At 47.9% G+C, this 20417-nt stretch overlaps 1 protein-coding gene across 3 annotated transcripts in view; it reads right to left on the bottom strand.

Moving 5' to 3' along the window:
• The window catches only part of LOC135820721 (lysine-specific demethylase 2A-like), an 85888-nt gene that overhangs the window by 6848 nt on the left and 58623 nt on the right, over window positions 1-20417 (bottom strand). For 2 of the 3 annotated variants that reach the window (XM_065333730.1, XM_065333729.1), the window contains exon 1: window positions 3-304. The exons of the other annotated variant lie outside the window; for it this stretch is intronic. In XM_065333730.1, coding sequence (XP_065189802.1) covers window positions 3-113 — 111 coding nt within the window. In that variant the 5' untranslated portion in view covers window positions 114-304. Of the gene's footprint in view, window positions 1-2; window positions 305-20417 lie in introns of those variants that run through there. 3 annotated transcript variants of the gene reach the window in all.

A 20417-nucleotide genomic window follows, 5' to 3' on the forward strand; every position in this document is an offset into this window, starting at 1 on the left:
ACCTTTCCACCCTTGAGAATATGATACCAGACGGATGTGCCACCAAAGTCGATACGGAAATCTGTGTAGCAGCCACCGACGCTCATCAGGCAGAACCTGTGACAGCACGGCATCACCACAAGCAACAGCAGGAGACCAGCAACAACAACAGCAGCTCCATCAGTAAGCCAGCAACAGCAACAGCACAAGTAACAGCAGTAGACCAGCAACAGCAACAGCCACACAATCAGTAAGCCAACAACAACAGTAGACCAGCAACAGCAGCGCCAGCACAACCACCAGCAGTAGGGCAGCCAGCAACAGCAACAGCCACAGCAGCACAATCAGTAAGCCAGCAACAGCAACAGCAGCACAATCAGTAAGCCAACAACAGCAGCAGCAGCAGCACAATCAGTAAGCCAACAACAGCAACAGCAGCACAATCAGTAAGCCAACAACAGCAGCAGCACCACAATCACCAGCAATAGGGCAGCTACACCTGTAGTACGATCAACAGCACCAGCAGTCGGCCAGTAACAGCAACACCGGCGGCAGCAGCAGCAGCAGCACCATCAACAAGAACAAACAAAACACATACTTTTGCACTTTGGGATATTTCATAGCGACCAGTCGGTTGCTGGCCTCCTGCTGCAAAGCGCGCAATGTTTCCAGCCACACCAAGTCCACCCAATCCAAATGACGTACCTGCGTGCAACAACAACAACAACAACAACAACAACAATAACAACAACAACAGCAACAGCAGCCGCAGCAAGCAAGCAGTAGGAAGAATAAAAGACAAATGAGCAATTCGTACACGGTTGCGAATACATACTATACAGCTTGTGATGGGGCATTGATAAACCAATATAAACACATTGCACAAACCAATCAGGAGTTAAAAATCCATACTTTCTCAAAACGAGCCTAAGCATGATCATGTATGACATGAGCCTCAAACGCCCACCAAACCCCCCAACACGGCATACAGGGGAGACAGTAGTGCAGTGGAGTGCTCAACTACAGTGCACTCATTTCTCACGGCTCCTATCCGGAACTCCAAGTTACGGGCATCTTGGTCTACGGGGAACCCTGTGAGTGAGTTTTAGTGGATATATTACTACTTTTCTACCAATTTGTGGAAATATCAGGAGTGACGTAATATGCCAGATCTACGTGCCTTCCACATCAAGATGTACATGATTACGAACATTTCCAAATGAAGGGCAGAGCCCCCGGTCCCGGACCGCCCGGATACAACAGATAAGTGTGTACTACATGTAACGTTACATGCATAGGATTGATTGATTGCAGCCTATATCAATCATATATTCTGAAAATTGTAGTCCAAGTTGCTGTCTGATGATCGGTTAAAACCGTGAAACTCAGAGTTACAGCAGAAACGCTTTTGATCCTCTCAAGTGTATGTAGGATTGCTGACGTACCAGACTGGGTGACTCCACTAGAGGCTCCAGCTTAGTCTTGGTGAACTCCAGGCTAATGACGTTGTAGAGTTTGTCGCGTTTCGCATTCGTGTAGTCCCTGCACCAGAGAGTACACGGCGTGTGCCAAACACATACACGCACACACACACACACACACACACACACACACACACACACACACACACGCGTACACACACACACACACAAACACACAATGTAGCTCCATGTCTCTTGGAACCTAAGAAAACACCCAAAAGACACCACGCCACCAAGACTTGCACTGAAAGGCTTACTTTGTAAAGTTTGCCATGCTCATGGTGGAGCCTTGTTGTGAGGACACATCCATGATGTCAATAGTACGCCCACGCCTGCCCATTACCCAAAGACCCCCTAGCGATCTCACTGGCCCATTGCCCGCCATCCTCCTGGCACCTCCACCCATCTGCTGTACACTGCCTCCCCATCGCCTCTTTCCGCGCTTTCATGCTCACACCTGCCTGTTGCCTGCCACCCTCCTGGCACTTATACTGTCGCGCCGTGGCCCGCGCCAGCTGTTCTCCCCATACCTTACACCAGATTTAGCGCTAAATTTGTTTATGCTTGTGGCCCTATGTATTTATAAGCATACTGACTCACTGTTAGGTAGACCCGAGTATCAGTTGTCTGATGATTGCCTAACGGCATGAAACTCAAGAGTTACAACCAACCTGAACGTCCTCCGCTGAGTCTGCTATGATTTGAAAACTCCGTATGGCGCAACCCAGATGTTTACGTAAGACTTTCCGTAGATCGACTACATTTTTTAACTAACGTAATTACGTTATGCGCAACCTCTCTAATAAAGTACAGTGAGTGCTGGAAAATACTTCGACAACTGTGGACAGTCGGTTATAGGCGATTCACACGACAGCCACTTGCACGTTTTACGGCGAGTGATTTACGAGAAAAAGTGACTGTGTGGATTCACATGGCTGCACTCAACAGCGGGCACGTTTGCATTTTTGAATGATTCACCCACCAGTTGCCATGAGTATTTCAAATTTTCATAACACGTGTACAATAATTATCATGGTGAAAAGAGCCGCGTAAAAAATCAAGTTTTGTTTTGCGCTTTTTGGTGTAAATATAGTTTACTGCTTGCCGCAGATCTGCAGAGGGGCTGAGGGCTAGACCCACAGGACACTTCTGATCATAACTCACTAGACCTAGTCTTTCTTAAACTTGCATTCAGTTTCGGCGGGGACAATACACACGACCAACACAATGTTTAACTGTCTTTGACGCCATCACAATATCTATGCAAACACGGCCTAACGGACAAAGTCAAACAAGCCGTGACCTGATGTTGACACAGCCTGGTCAGTATGGAGCTTGCATGTCGAGTCTAAAGTTAAGGAATTCATACCTCAAAAGTTGAAGCGAAATAACCTGAACAACAAACTGTGGTATAATGCGGGAAAATCAATAAATTAAAAAAATGTCACGTTCGGAAATTTTATTGGGTGGTCATCCCGTTTGACTGTGCGAAGTAAAATTAAAACAACCAAATGGTTGGGTTGATCTGCACTGTGCAACCGATTCTCTCACCTTTCTTCCTCCAGCTATGCCTGTGACACCCTTTGTGAATCTGCGAAACACTATTGGCAGGCCACGCGAAAATGAGAATGAGCGCAGCCAAGTTTAGGCCATCATCTCCTTCATCCATCATCCCGGCGGTAACTCCGCCCGTTCAATATCCAACACCAGTCCCCAGGAAAGAATAAGGCACGAGATTTCAAGTTCAAGGGCAAAGCTAAAGCCAATGGCACTGATTTTTGGAATTGTCTAGTAGAACGAAAATAAATAATCGACGGTCAGATTCGACACACACGTGACACAGTTTGGGTCGCGCTCGTGTGTCGCGCTTCGCATTTGCTGCAGCTCCGGAGCTCCAGCGCGCCCATGATGAGTCTCGCGCGCGCGACAGGCTAGTCGCTTGCGACAAAAGTTGTCTTTATTTCAACCTTGCAAGCTGTTGAATGATGCAATCCCAGCACAAGTTGCTATGGCTTCATCGCTATCATCCACTGGATGATGGGTGTCAGAAGGTCAAAATAGGTATGTGTGTGTGTGTGTGTGTGTATGTGTGTGTGTGTGTGCGCGCGTGTGTGTGTATGTGTGTGTGTGTGTGTGTGTGTGTGTGTGTGCGTGTGTGTGTGTGGACAGACACATATGCACGCACATGCGCACACACAGTCACGCACACAGACATGTGTGCACACACGCACGCGCACGCACATGCTCAACACTGCAAGGATGGAGCAATACCACGTACATGTAGAAGGAGTGTTTAAAAAATACTTAGCTGTGTTGTTATGTACACGAACAAAAAGAACAACTTACTTGAAGCATTCCGTTTGAAATCCAGAACGTCTTCTTGTGACCATTATCAGTGGAAAATCGTCACTGAACTTCGATAACAAGAAATGCCACAAGGAGAGTGCATACCATCCATTTTACAAACTACACAATCACGATGATAGTGGGAGGTATTTGTAACAAATAATTTTGGGTTTTCATTAGTTTTAGTCATAACTGCTCATCATGGGAAACACATAAACACACACACACACACACACACACACACACACACCACACACACACACACACACACACACACACACACACTGTGACACACACACACACGCGCACGCACAAATACACACACTCACACACACTGTGACACACACACACGCGCGCGCACAAACACACACACCCAAATATACACACCTGACCTTTGACGCCCATCGCCGGAGGCGATGATAGCAATGCTACGGCAGAAGCCATAGCAACTTGTGCAGGGATTACACCATTCAACAGCTTGCAAGGCTGAAGAATTGACCGTCACTACTCAGCCTGGTCTACACCATACAGCTATTTGGAGTGACATTTTCTGGCCAGTGAATCCCTTTTTTGGTCTTTTTCATTTTTTTTTTTTTCTTTTTTTTTTCCCGCACACACATCACACCACATACTCCGGCATGCACTGGCTGTTGGTAACCACCCAGGAGAATGAAAGAAAAGTCAGGAAGAGTCTGAGAAAGAGAAGAAAGACGTGTGTGACCATAATCGTCGGGAATCGAACCCGCAATCTATCGATTGGAAATCGCTGCACATACCATATACACACACATACACATACATACACACACAAACACACGCACCTTGACCTTGGCCTTGACCTTGCCCATTGCGTAGCAATGATTGTGCATTGTTATTTTTCCAGTCCACGACAGAATGACTGATGGCGTTTCAGGTCGCCGCTTGGACGGAACAAGCGGCCGCAGACGCAACCGTAGCCAGCAGCAGAGGGTGCCTTGGGTGGTCGACGGGGAATGGTACGCCACTCCGGACGATTCAGGGCTGCATCTTACCATCCACATGTTGGTATCGGTGGCTCAACCGACGCAAAGTCATCCATAATGACTTCCCTCCACCTCTTGCGTGGACAATGCGCGGGGCGCGGGGCAGGCAGTTCACCGAAGAGAAGGTGATCTTCCATCCGTGCCACGTGTCCAAGCCAGCGCAATCGCCGTTCCCGTAAGATGTGACCAATGTCCTCAGGCCCACCAAGGGTCTTTGCACGGGCACACACACACACACACACACACACACACACACACACACACACACACACACACACACACACACACACACACACACACACACACACACACACATATACACACACACACACACACCTTGACCTTGACCTTGATACACGTTGCCTTGATAAGTTACACCGGTCCCCATCAGGGTAGCGGGGTGGAAGAGGCTGGGGAGCAGCACTCCTGGTGGCGTACTAGATGGTGACGTAGTCGGAACTTTCTTTGGCAAGGGCACTCAAACGGGAAATCGGCCCTTTCCGACACTGTCCTTCGGTTCGTGCGGACGCACTTGTGTCTGGCCAAACCGCTGCTGGACTTGAAACTCCGGTGACATGTGCTGCACTGCGGAGTGACTGGGTTGCGGGGTGCTAGGAAGCAGGTCCGTGATCGCAACGATGGGTAGCCAATCCACCTGGACTAGGTACACACACACACACACACACACACACACACACACACACACACACACACACACACACACACACACACACACACACACACACACACACACACACACACACACACACACACACACACACACACACACACACACACACACACACACACACACACACACACACACCTTTGGACCTTTGGAAAGCCCATCGCCGAAGGCGATGATAGCTATTAGGCGAGGCAGTAGTTCTTGTGTCGGGATAAATCATTCGGACGGCGAAAGTCGCGGCCGCAGACACAGACGAACACTCTTGGTTGGGGCTGGCTTGGTGGCTTCCGACGGCTACGTTCGCGCCAGTCCCTCCGGTCCTGAGCAAGGTGGTACCATTGCGTCTCCGGGATACCGGTCGCACGCAGGTCTGCAGCTGCCACATCTCTCCAACGACGCTTGGGTCCATGGCGGGGCCGCGTGTTAGTGCCCTCCGCAAACAGGATCTGCTTTGGCAACCTGGTGTCGTCCATCCTTGCGAGGTGACCAAGCCATCGCAGGCGATTCGCACGAATGGCCTCCTCCAGCGAGGCTGGCATGCCGCTGCGCTTCGCCAAGTCTTCACTTGACAGGTGTTCCTGCCACTGCTGGTCTCGGGTAACACTCAGGATCGTGCGAACACACTGTCGATGGAACGTGTCCAACCTGCGCAGGAGGGGTGCCTTCAGCGTCCATGTCTCAGAACCATACAGCAGCACTGTAAGGACCACGGCCTGGTAGACCTGACGTCGGATTCCAAGCGACAGACCCGAGTTCCGGAAAATTGGTTGGAGGAGGCTACCAAACGCCCTTGATGCCTGGGCGAGACGAGTTGTGACTTCGGCATCCAGCTCTCCATCGTCGCTGATCGTACTGCCGAGGTAGGTAAAATCGCTGACCACGCCGATCACGTCACCAGCACTCCCAGGCACCACAATATCAGCACGGATGACACTCGGACCGACCGCCAAGAACTTCGTCTTCTGCACACTAACAGTCAGGCCCCAGCCTGACGCACACTGCGTAAATTCCTTCACCATCGTCTCCATGTGCTCGTACGAAGTGGTATACAGGGCAGCATCATCTGCAAATAGCGACTCCGACACGGATAAGTCTGTGAGTCTGTGCTTGGCAGTACGGTCGCCAACCAGCTTGCGGCCGATACGATGTTTCATCGGGAAACTAGGCACTGTGGATGTTGAGCGCCAGTGTGCAAGGACGGCAGAGAAGTAGAGGTTGAACAACATCGGAGCCAGGGTGCAACCCTGGCGTAGACCATTCTCCACCCCAAAGCTGTCAGACTGACCACTACCCACGCGAACAGACGCCAGCATACCCTCGTGAAGAGACCGGATCACCTGAAGCATGCGCGGAGGCACACCGAGTTTCTGCAGGACCAGCCAAAGCGCTGTTCGGGGGACCGAGTCGTACGCCTTGCGTAGATCCACAAACAAGACGTACAGATCAGATTGATGTTCAATGGCTTTCTCGAGTACTTGGCGGGCAGCAAAGATCATGTCGATGCAGCCCCTACCCTTCCGAAAACCGCACTGAGACTCTGGTTGCCAGTCTTCAGCGAGTGGCTCAAGCCGGTCCTGGAGCATGCGAGCAAACAGTTTGCCCACAACATCGAGCAAGCTGATGCCACGCCAGTTATCGCAGCTATGCCGGTTACCCTTCTTGGGAATGGGGACTATCTCTGCATCACGCCAGTCAGCAGGGACCGATCCAGTTTCCCAAACCCTAACGATGAACTCATGGAGGCGACCCAACAACAGTTCACCACCACAACGTATCAGCTCTGGCAGAATGCCTGATTGACCACTGGCTGTGCCATTCTTCATACGGCGAAGTGCACGTTGGAGCTCCTCGATGCTAGGGACGTCGTCCAGATGTTCACGAACATCCAATGCAGGCATGCTGTCAACAGTGTGTTGGTCAAATTGGCTCTGCGTATTTAACACCATCTCAAAGTGCCGTCCGAAACGAGCACGAACAGCATCCGCATCCTGGATCAAGTTGCCGTTCTCATCCAGCACAGCAGATGTATGCTTTGAAGTTCTGCCCTTCTCAATTTCCTGCAGCTTCCGGATGCACTTCCAGCGAGTGCGCCCATCTTTCTTAGCCTCCTCAGCATCACGCACTACCTCTGATATCCAGTTCTCCTTCGCCATCCGCACAGCCTTTGCCACTGCACGTTGTGCCTGTCGAAAGGCTTTCCGAGTATCAACTGTATCGTTTGACAGCAACGCTTGATGGCAGGTATTCTTGGCATCAATGAGCGGCTCAAGAGTCGAGCTGCTCTCCAAGAACCAGTCTGGTTGAACACGTTTACCAAAACCAATGATGTCAGAGGCAGCAGACGTAACAGCGTCACGGATGCCAGACCACTCTAGATCTATAGACTCCACCGACTCTCTGGGCACTGCAGAATCCCTGGCCAGACGCTCCTGAACACTATCCTGGAAAGCTGTACAAACATCAGTGTTCCGCAGACTCCTCACGTTAAAACGCTTCCGGTTGCCGCTGCCACTTGTACGCCCATTGCGCGGTGGAGCACCACGACTCAGAGCCAAACGTGCACGGACCATGTAGTGATCAGACCAAAATGACGCGCCACGCATGACAGAGACATCCTGACAGTATACGTGCTGATCCTGTCGCATAATGACATAATCAATCAGGTGTGGTTGACGTGTGGCAGGATGAGTCCAGGTTCCACGCTTGCGGAGCTTCTTCCGAAACCAGGTATTCAAAACGCATAGTGAGTTCCTCGCGCAGAACAACAATAAATCCTCACCAGCCTGATTACATTGACCAAGACCAAAGTCACCAATGATCTGATCCCAGGGGGGCCTATCGTCATACCTGTCCCGAAAATCACCAGTTCCGCGTGACCCTACTCTGGCGTTGAAATCGCCCAGGAGTACAAAGATGTCGTTACGGTTGACTTTGTCAACGATCGCCTGTAGGTGTCTATAAAATGTCTCCTTCACGCTGAATGTCGCTTTGTTGGCACACACACACACACACACACACACACACACACACACACACACACACACACACACACACACACACACACACACACACACACACACACACACACACACACACACACACACACACACACACACACACACACACACACACACACACTCACACGCACACGCACACGCACACGCACACGCACACGCACACACACACACACACACACACACACCTCAGACCTCAGACATGCCCATCGCGTAAGCGATGATAGCGAACAGCTATGTTAGACATAGCAACTTGTGCTGGGATTACACCATTCAACAGCTTCCAAGGCTGATGAATTGACCGCCACTATTTTCTAGCCTGGTGTCCACCACACAGCTGATTGAAGTGGCTTCACACACACACACACAAACACACACACACACGAGCACACACACACACGAGCACACACACACACGAGCACACATACACACACAAGCACACACGGCAAGCACACACACACACACACACACACACACACACACACACACACACACACGAGCGCACACACACACGAGTACACACGAGCATACACACACACACACGAGCGCACACACACACGAGCACACACACACACACACACACACGAGTACACACGAGCACACACACACACACACACACGCGCATACACACACGAGCACATACACGCATATACACGCATATACACACACGCACACGAGCACACACACTAGCGCACACACACTCACACATTTTTACGCACAAATACTTCCACGTTGTGTGTTCTGTAAAAATGAATGATAAAAGGATAAGACGCTAGTGAAAGACAGTCCAGTACTGTCAACAACACCACCAGGGGGCAACTAACCACGTGTTTTTACAGTGCACCACGTGGACCGTGTAGAATGTACTTCATTGCTGGTAAGATGTGTTCTCATGACTGATAGTGATACGTCTTGTGATCTGTCCATGATTTGATCTGTCATAAGACTGTTGATGATGATTTGATCTGTCATGAGATCTATTGAAGATTTGACCTGTCATGTCAGCTGTTGATGATTATTTTGATCTGTCATGAGAGCTGTTGATGAATTGAAGTATTCCAGCGGCAGGCAGTATGAAAATACGCATCATCACTGATCAGCTACAGTCATGCAGTGAGGACAGTAGCACTGTCTCCCATACTGACATGTATGCACTAGACTAGCAAAATGACAGAGAAATTCTCTATCATTACACAGGTCACCGGCATTGCTAAACTATTCACTTGCATCTGTGTACAGTAGGTTAGTGTGTGTAGTCATCTACTGATCTGCTAAACTCTCAATCCTACAACTCACAGTGGAAACATCTTGACAGGACACGCTCATCCTCGCCTACGTCACTATGCAAATTTCATCGCACACAGTAGGTTTATGCTGGCAATACATACCGTCATACTAACGTATGGAATGTCAGTCTTTAAAAGAGCTTCCATATCCTGTGTGTCTCAGCACTTGCAACACCAATCTTTTGAACTTTGCTGAATCGCTTCCATACTGTTCTGAAAAGTCCTGATCAGCACATTGCACAAAGACACTAACAGGTTTCTTATTTGACCCGACGAGACCACACGACGCTTGCAGACCACAGCATGAACAGTTCACCAGCCACACTCCACGGATGAGTTCCCCGCCATCTTTATGGAACGAAACAAGACTTTGAAGAAGGGCTGAGGCTTCCTGCAGCTTCATCTGTGAAAGGAATTCGTGTGGATACACCCATTCCCATAACGCTGCACATCCGAACCAGTTGCGTTATTTTTACAACGTTTCGGCACTTGGGCATCGTCAGGTAAGAACAATGACCTGACGATAGCCAAGTGCCGAAACGTTGTAAAAATACCGAAACTGGTTCGGATGTGCAGCGCTGTGGGAATGGGTGTGTCCACCCGAATTCCTTTCACGAAACAAGACTTGTCAGGAGTAATACTGCTTTCGTGGAGTGTGGCTGGTGAACTGTTCATGCTGTGGTCTGCAAGCGTCGTGTGGTCTCGTCCGGTCAAATTAGAACCTATTACCGTACTATTCGATGCACCTCTGGAAGATGGCAACAAAGAATTAAAGACAATAGCATGAGTTGCTGATAGTTTTGCTGCTGCTACTCTTTCATATCACTCTACGTATCTTTATCCCCATGGTTGGCTAACACCCACTCTCCCAACATTCTCCTCTGTTTCCACTGAGTCTAGAAATGAAGTAGTAATATTTATACCTCTACTTACTAGTATATGGCTCTTACAGGACATTCCGGTCGGTCGGGTTAGCAGACATTACCGTAATGAGATCACGTGATGAAATGGTGACCTGCTACGAAGCTATGCATAAGCTATAAACTACTCCAGCGGCAAGTTTTACTGCATCCCATGGAGCGCCTTTGCAAACTCTGGCTATCACTCCACGGTTGCGAGTCATATCGTGGTGAACGTTTTCAAGTGAATGATCAAACGTTTCTGTCATCAGGACCATCATATAGAATGAGGATGACATGTGAAATTAGAGACTACAAGACTACATGACTATATATAGGGAAGTTCTCTACTGGTGTGATTTACACAAACAGAAATAACCTACAGCTACAAAATTCAAACGTCACCACAGAACATCGGTAGGATGGGCGAGAATTGTCTGCTACTCAAGACAATGTGACAAAAGTGGAAATATCACAGAAGTACTGTAACAATAACGTATGCTGATTGTGTCGCTACAAGAGTGTTATCTTTTTTTAGGTTATGTTTGTTTGGTAGTTGTCCCCAGCAGTACAAATCTAGTAGGATTTACGAATACATTTTCAACACCTGTCTGCCTCAGTAACAAGTATGCGTATGTATGTGAAAGCTGAGACTACCATTCGTAACGGGTCATTTGCGTGTTGAAGACGATACTGTTCACCCAGTACTTATCCTGCCACCTCGTTGAGACTGACATTCATACATAGCTGATTGCTACATCAGATAGCGATAGCCGATATACCAACCAGCTATATCCGTTATCCCTAGCCATGGATTGACCTGTGTCTGTAGCATATTGCATAAACTATATAGACACAGTTGTGAATCTTGCAGCAGAAGCACAGGGTGTGATGATTTCCAACCCACTCAGTTTCAGAAAAAATAATGTTGTTCGTTTCCTCTATCTTTGTACTCATGATCTGTTTGTTGTGGATGTCAAGTGTACATCACATTTAGTGTTCACTACTCTCCAGTGTATATAGTGGAGAGTTGTACTGGGAAGACATCTGTTACATTTCCAGTATCTACAGTACATGTATGATCATTAGTCACGGCAAGAGCAGCAGTGCCACCATCAAGTCATCTCCACTACCCTGCTACCAGCCAACACACACCACATAGATTGCTACAAAGTAGCAGGCATCATCAGGGAGAATGGATTAGGCTAGCTTGGACACATAGCACTGATGTATGGCAAGCGTATGTCAAAGTCAGGTATGTTTGGACAGCTCCGTGCAATGCGTTCTCAGCATGGTCCTCGCAGGCGATGGTGTGATGTGCATGGTGAATGATATGCAATCCCTTAGTCAGTCCCTGTTCTCCGTTGACTGCTGCTATACTGGTGTCCAGGTTGGTTTTGTTTACACACACGTTGCTCATGGTCGTAGTCACACTGGACCTACTCCAGGTCGAGATCGATCAAGGTTTACACTGTACAACACACAAGGTCTGTAGTCAATACGGACATCTCAACCATCACACACCATACTGAAAAGTAGATAAATACATCATGCAGTCCCGTCTCTAACATTCACTGGGTTGATGTACACAGCTTGGATCTGGACAACGGACTGTGATAACATGTAGTTATGATCAATACTACCCTCGAACAACACTACTTCATTCATTCACTGCTGATTTCTCTGCTCTTTCGATTTGCTCTCTCCTTCGTGCTCATTTGACTACATGTATCTTATGCATGATGCTGGTGCGTGTCAGGAGGCCGGGACCATTCAAAAATAATACATGTGTATGGTGTTGTGTGTTACAGGCTCAGTCGACCTACATGTACAATTATGTACATAAGTCATTGTACAGAATTCACGGTACACACTCATGTATATGTTCATGTGAATGTAGGTCGGCAGAGTCTGTAGTTCCCATTACTTTGTGTAGTTCCTGCCAACTATTGCCCTGTCACCTCTTGTCTATTTCTCGCTTTCTTCTTCACATATTAGCCTTCACAGTGCTGGAGTAACCAGTTTGAAGTGGAAACTCAAGATTTCTTCGCTCCTGTACACTTCTCTGTGTTTTGATATCCACCAGGTACACACTGCAACTACAGTAAAACCTGGTTTAAGCGACCACCCCACGGTGCAAGCAAAAGTGGTCGTTAAAGCCTGGTGGTCTTGAGAACCAGGTCCCACGGTGTCCGTGTAGAACTGTCGGTGCATGGAAAAACGGTCGTTAAGAGCAGGTGGTCGCCAATCCCAGAGGTCACTTACACCAGATCTTACTGTAGTTTCTACATCGATATGCTGATGGTCTGGGAGACACTGATCGGCTATTCCACAGCTATCGCCAGCCTCTCTAAATCATCACTTTGCTCCCCCCCCCACCCCCCCCCCCCAACCCCCCATTCCCATACATCACACAATCATGTACAATGTACACTGTACATTGTACAATGTAGGTATTAGAAACACCATAAAAAATATAAAAAATTAGAAACACCAAGTACAAGTACATGTAAAGTGTTGCTCGGGACAACACAACACACTCTACCGAGAAGTCTCTATCAGCATCACGAATATCGAGTTCAAGTTTGGGAACATTTTCCAGTGGAAATACGAATTGCGGATTCGGGTCAGGAGAGTCAGAAATGTACAACTACCTACGTAGTTCTGTGCACAAGGGGCACATGCATGCGGCTAATGTGATTTCTCCGCAATTGTGCCAGTGGTTGTGAGACGTATCCCCTCACCCCCACCGATAATCGCCGCTTCTGTCGCTAGGTTTACCCTATGTTGGCGACCGTCGTGAGTTAGGTTCGGGAGCGGACACGCTAATTTATTCCATTTCATTCCATTGACCGTCGTGATGCGGCACACTTGAGGACGGGCAGGCCAGAGCTGTATCAGTCCAAGCACGAAGTGTCAAAGTAGAGAATAACGCTTGAATGTACAGTTGGTTGCAGATTTGATAGCTAGATTTCGGTGAGTCGTTTGTGAAGGTGGAAGTGAGCAACAAGATGAACTCCAGCAGAACGAGAGAACAGCACATACAATGTACTATCATGTATAACATAAATTATGGAAAATAACAACTAAACCTACTAAGATGAGAGAGAAAATGATAACGGCTGATGTGGTGACGTCACGTGTATAGTCTCGAAGCTGCCAACTCTGTGTGCTCAAATAATATGAAAACATATTATCACAGAGTGAAATAGTTCAATCAGTCAAACATCTGTTGTCTCTTGGTCTATATCTGTCACGTGGTCTGCATGCTACAACAGTGCAAGCGAAGAGAGTTGCGATTACGTGACACTGACTGCGAGAATCTCTTGCCTTATGAGTGAGGAATAGAATACCTACAGACAGTAGTGTAGACTGTATATCTGTATTACACAAAGGCACACAATGAAAACCTTGGCAAATTTATTCCGTTGTGACTCCGAGTTTCATGGCTGAACCAATCATCAGACAAGATCGTTGTCATGAAACTCGGAGTCACAACGGAATAAATTTGCCAAGGTTTTCATTGTGTGCCTTTGTGTACGCCGCTCTGCCTGAATCAGGCATTGAGCACTCTTGCAGAACCAAAGCATATTGCCTCTGTGTATATCTGTATTAGTAGCCACTCACAGTATGAACTATTACATAGTCACGTGATGTGCTTCACTGTCCGAAGAGTAGTCATGGCCCAAATTTGCTCTGCCCATATCGATATTTTGCCGCATAATTTTGCCACAAACTTTTCGATATTCTGCTTGGCATTTCCTTTCTCCGTCGATATTTTGCTTTGGTTTTGCTCGAGATAAAATGAGTTTCAAGGAAAAATCAACGATAATTGTCGCTGATGACGAGGCATTTTTGATTGAGCTCCTGCTGCTGCTCAACTTTCTACAAAAATGTGGCTATGAGTCTGTTTTGTCCAACTTTTGTGCTTGTTTTCAACTTTGGTGACTGATTGTGTTGAGACAGTCCCTGAGAAGCCTTGGATTTTCTCAAAAGCCCACCAAAACTCGATATTTTGCTGAAAACTTGCCGGCAACTTGCGCATCCGATATTTTGCTCAAAGAATTGCTAGCAAATTTGGGCTATGACTACCGAAGAGTGCTCACTATCCATGTAGGGTAGAGCCTTGTACACAAGAGAGAGATTGGAAGCTTTGTTACAACTCTGAGTTTCACGTATTACCACGATCATCAGGCAACTGATGGATCCAAAACGGGCAGCCTGAACATAAGGGGGAGCAAGGTGGGACATTTTGAGGGGTATCATAGGCGACGTATCAAGTTCAACCTTCGTAACTTTGTCCGCAAGGTCACGTGAATCTAGCTAGTAGTCCCGATGCCTATTTTGTTTGTGTCTGTGTGTCGGAGTGTGTGTGTGTGTGTGTGTGTGTGTGTGTGTGTGTGTGTGTGTGTGTGCGTCTGTGTGCGCGTTTGTGTGTGAGTGTGTGTGTGTGAGTGTGCGCGCGCATGTGTGAGTGTGTGTGTGTGTGAGTGTGCGCGCGCATGTGTGAGTGTGTGTGTGTGTTTGTGTGCATGCGTGAGAAAGGAAGTGCGTGTGGTATATTGGATACATGTAAGTGCGGGTGCAAGTACATGTATGTGTATGTGTGCAGTAGGTGTGAGAATGAAAGGATGAGTATTGTGGGCGTACACGCGCGTGTGTGTGTGTGTGTGTGTGTGTGTGTCTGTGTGTGTGTGTGTTAGAGAGAGGCAGAGAGAGAGAGAGAATGTGTGTGTGAGATTTGGAGAATGTGTGTGTGTGTATGTGTGTGAGATTTACAGAATGTGTGTGTGTGAGAGAGATTTACAGAATGTGTGTGTGTGTGTGTGTGTCCCATATGGTGCAGTGGTACTGTATGTGCAGCGATTTCCAATCGGTAGGTTGCGGGTTCGATTCACACGTCGTTCTTCTCTTTCTCAGACTCCTCCTGACTTTTCTTTTATTCTCCTGGGTGGTTACCAACAGCCAGTGCATGCCGAAGTATGTGGTGTGATGTGTGTGCGTGAAAAAAAATTAAAAAAATGAAAATGACCAAAAAGTAGGGATTCACTGGCCAGAAAAAGCCACTTCATAGCTGTGCGGTGTAGACCAGGCTGAATAGTGGTGGTCAATCTTCAGCCTTGCAAACTGTTGAATGGTGCAATCCCAGTAGGCCTTGACGGATTATGCTAGCATAATTTTTCGCATAATTCCTACCAAAATCGAATAATCGCATAATTCGGGGCAAATTGCATACGAATCGCATAAATTGGAATAATCCGCCTGTTCCCATCAAAATCCATACAGTTTTCAAGTTCTACAAGTACAAGTACAAGTTGATGCACCAGGAAGTCGTAGGTTTACGACTCCCATAATAACATGTCCAGTCCACTGGCACTATAATAGTCAGTTTCAAAAAGATTAGCAATCCTGGCGATCGCCCGGGGAGTTTGCCGTCTTACCGTATGAGCGCTCGATCGCTGCCTGGAAAAACCCACTGTGAACTCGAAGAAATATTCCGCGCGAAAGCATGAAAATGACAAGTCACTGACGTCGGTACTCGTACAATACATGTTCGTCTGGTTTACAACAAACGAGTTCTTCCTCGTATCGATATGGAGTCAGAGAGAACATGTCGAAAGTGTGGTAAATTTTGACAAGCGGGATGCGTCCCAATTCGTTTTGTGACCATGCCGCGGATGCAATTTACTCTCACGATGTGATGAAAACGGCATCGACACAGACTCATTCCCATGTGGCAAAGCTATTCGTGTGACTTCGACGACATTTTGAGAAAAGCAGACGCCTGTGAAAGCAGATAGAAGACGGCGTTGACTCCTAAATTCAAATAAATTGGCGATCTTCAAATACTAAAATAATTCTCAAACAGAAATCGATCGATCGATGTGCCAGGGTATTCAACAACACGTAGCTACAGCGCAATGACTTCCGTGTTCACACACACGGTTTCAGTGTTGTGTGTGTTCACAACTTCACATGGCGTGAGCCAGTCAAGTGTCAGTTCGGCAGGAAACGCGAGATCCAACAACAAGTCGTTTGGCGCAGCCACCTTCTTTGTCAACACCAGCGTGATCACCATAAAATGAAAAAATGAAGAAAAAATGTTTGACTTGAAGATTTGTTGGGATTTGAACTCACAACTGTCTTCATGGTCAGCAGACAGCATTCATAACCACAAGGCCAAAAAGGAAGGGATAAATCGTGGGTTTTGATAACAAATCGATACTGGCTTCCAGGGCAAATTATAAACCATGGGAAAAGGCCAGAAACCTGGCCGAAATTCTAACTCCTTAACGGTTGGTCTAATTGTTCCGAAACCTTCACAGAACAATTTGCAGTGCCCTAACAAGCCATTTTATGTACTTTGTTGTTCAAATTTCACTTATCTTCATACTTTTTAAGACCCAAACTTGATTGCGAATCTTTTTGAAACAGACTGTACAATCAGTGACGGTCGTAGCTAGGTCACACGGTGCGTTGACCCCGTTGAACTTTTGCTACTACAGTATAGCGCCCTCTACAAAAATGTCCCTGTTATTTTGCACAGAACCATCATATACATTAGCAGCATATGTGAGCATTAATGCGGCATAATATGTATAACTAGCATAATTCTGCAATTTATTCAGCAATGCGAAAAGCGTAATTTCACGAAAATATTAGCATAATCCGTCAAGGCCTAAATCCCAGCACAAGCTGCTATGGCTTCTGCTGTAGCATCGCTATCATCGCCTCCGGCGATGGGCGTCCAATGGTTCAATGGTTTGCGTGTGTGTATGTGTGTGTATGTGTGAGATTTACAGAATAAATGTGTGTGTGTGTGAGAGAGAGAGAGAGGGAGAGAGAGAGAGAGAGAGAGAGAGAGAGAGAGAGAGAGAGAGAGAGAGAGAGAGAGAGAGAGAGAGAGAGAGAGAGAGAGAGAGAGAGAGAGAGAGAGAGAGAGAGAGAGAGAGAGAGAGAGAGAGAGAGAGAGAGAGAGAGAGAGATTTACAGAATAAATGTGTGTGTGTGTGAGAGAGAGAGAGAGAGAGAGAGAGAGAGAGAGAGAGAGAGAGAGAGAGAGAGAGAGAGAGAGAGAGAGAGAGAGAGAGAGAGATGGAGATGGAGAGAGAGAGAGAGAGTGAATGTGTGTGTATGTGTGTGCGTGTGCGTGTGCGTGTGGTATTGGTAAATGATTTATTTGAATTCGGTATCTCAACAGTACAATGTACAACTTGGGAAGATCCGAATGACATAGATACATAAACATAAAAGTGGAGTAGGTGCTACAGCTGATCATTTTATCGCAGGTTGTGGGACTAAACTAATACCAGTATGCAAGTACACAAGAAATAAAAGCTGAATAAAGTGTGTGTGTGTGTGTGTGTGTGTGTGTGTGTGTGTGTGTGCGAAAAAGAGATGTAGAGAATCCTGCTCCATCTCTGCAATTTGCCGATGACATTGCCGTGCACTGCCACAGAAAATCAGTGCTAGCCACATCAGCCTGCCTATCAGGGGCCGTCACCAACGTCGCTGACTGGCTCAAGCCTCGACATCTGCTTCTAAATGACAAGAAGAGCCAGGTCCTGTCAATTGTACCACAACGCAATGCGGGTCAGCATGTCGCTGTCCGCTGCAACCAGACAGAGCTTCCCCTGAGCCCAACAGCAAGATACCTCGGCGTGACCCTTGACGCAGCTGTGAAGTGGGACCCCATGTTGACGCGATGGCGAAGAAAGTTGTGCAGAAGATTGGAGCATTGTGGCGGTCCCGCAGATGTCTGAGCCTCAGTAGTCGCATCCAGTATGTGAGGTCAGTCGTCATGCCTGACCTCCTATATGGGTCTAACGCCTTCTCTTCCTCCCTCAAGGTTTCGCAGCTTGATCGCCTTCAGGTCCTGCAGAACCGAGCGGCGAGAGCGGTATACGGTTTGCCGCCTAAGGCCTCGGTCACACTACGGCAGTTTGAAGCTGGACGCAGCGTCAAGCCGCATCACTTGACGCAGCCGGGGGGTCACACAGTGTTTTGTTTTTTTCCAGCTCATGACCAGATGACTGCCGCGGCCTGACGCATTTGTCAACGTCACAAAATCACCAGGGATACTCAATGACGACACGGATCTCCACGGAAACCGGCCTGTTGTTTATTATACAAAAAATTGTCGGACTAAGTTTTCGAATTTTTCATTGATTTTTGATTACAAGAAGACGAAAGGTCCTCGACGCGTGCACGATCGTTGTTGTTTCTTTCCGAATTTGAAGCCATTTTCAGTTGTACTTGTAGTGTCATTGATCAGGCAAGAAAAGTCCGCATCGCAGCTGTGTTTCTCCTGACTTCGTCATACTGGTTGTCCTTTTTGGGGCTCTTGACGACAACACAACACTCATAAGTCAACAGGCTCCAGTTGGCCGATGACCCACTCAAACAACTGGTCCTTTCTCGACATCATTTTCTTCTCAGAAAACGCCTCGCTCTTCCGCCAGGTTCGGAGCAGAGCAGCCTCGGCCTCGTAGGTCCACGGACTCATCTCGAACAAAAAGAGGGAACAAAACAAACCTTGAACAGACGAATGTAGAATAACTGCTCAACTCAAGCAAAGTGTCTTGAAACTAATTTTACTTGAAAGACACTGTTTTTCCGCCAAGCGTCACTCCCATCAGCGGCAACGCAGCCGATTTCCCCACGTCAGACGCAGCAGCGTCTGACGCTCAAACTTCCCGCGTTGCGTCAGTTGCCATGGAAAAGCTCATGATTCTGACGCTGACGCAGCATTTTTGCCGTAGTGTGACCGAGGCCTAACACCTCGGCTCAGCCTCTGCTCGAACGGATGTCCCTGTACAGAGTTCGCGAGTGCTACGCCCAGAAGCGGCTCGTCCTGGTGTGGCGCTGTGTCAATGGGAAAGCCAGCAGTGTCCTCCAGGACCTATTCTCACCATCAGCTGGCAGCACCACCCGGCACCAGGTTTCCAGGGGCCTCACTGTCCCCTCGGCACAGTCAGAAGCCGGCAGATCTCGCCTGGCCTTTCAGGCAGCCTTGGCCTGGAACGCTCTCCCAAGGAGTGAAAGGGAGATCAAGGCTGCCCAGCAATTTAAGCTTGCCTCCATCCCCTACACCTTGCAATGAATGCTCTGTCTGACCTTTCCCGTCCACATACCACGTCATTTACTCTTCTCTGCGTGCTTGTGCGCTTATGAACTCTTTGTGTTCCCTCTGTTGACGCTCTATTGACACTGCAAAATCGCTCTGTTGACGCTGCAAAATTGATTATCATCTCCCTCCCTCCCCCCCCCCCCACCCCCTCTCTCTCTCTCTCTCTCTCTCTCTCTCTCTCCCCGTAGCTCTCTCCCTTTTGAAATTCGCTTCCATAGAATTGGGCACCATTGCCCGTTTGGCCTTGCGAAGTAAAATAGAAATCAACAACAACAACAACAACAACAGAATGTGTGGTGTGTGTGTGTACGCCCGTGTGGGTGTACTAGTATGTGTACGTGAGAAAAGGGAGAGAGTGTGGGTGTATGTGTGTGTAATGGTGTGGACATGTGGATTTGGCATTTAAGTCCCCAGCTCTATTCTATATCACTCACGCCGGAAGTGCTGCTGCATAGCCCCAAGTCTGAAGACTTGGCTACTTACTTACTTCACGCCTGCTGACTCTTGCGCAATGATATGCGTCGCTTATGATGCCCCTCAGAATTATTTCCCACCTTGCTCCTCCTTATGTT

This window comes from Sycon ciliatum, chromosome 7 (assembly GCF_964019385.1).
Source record: "Sycon ciliatum chromosome 7, ocSycCili1.1, whole genome shotgun sequence".
Lineage (NCBI taxonomy): Eukaryota > Metazoa > Porifera > Calcarea > Leucosolenida > Sycettidae > Sycon > Sycon ciliatum.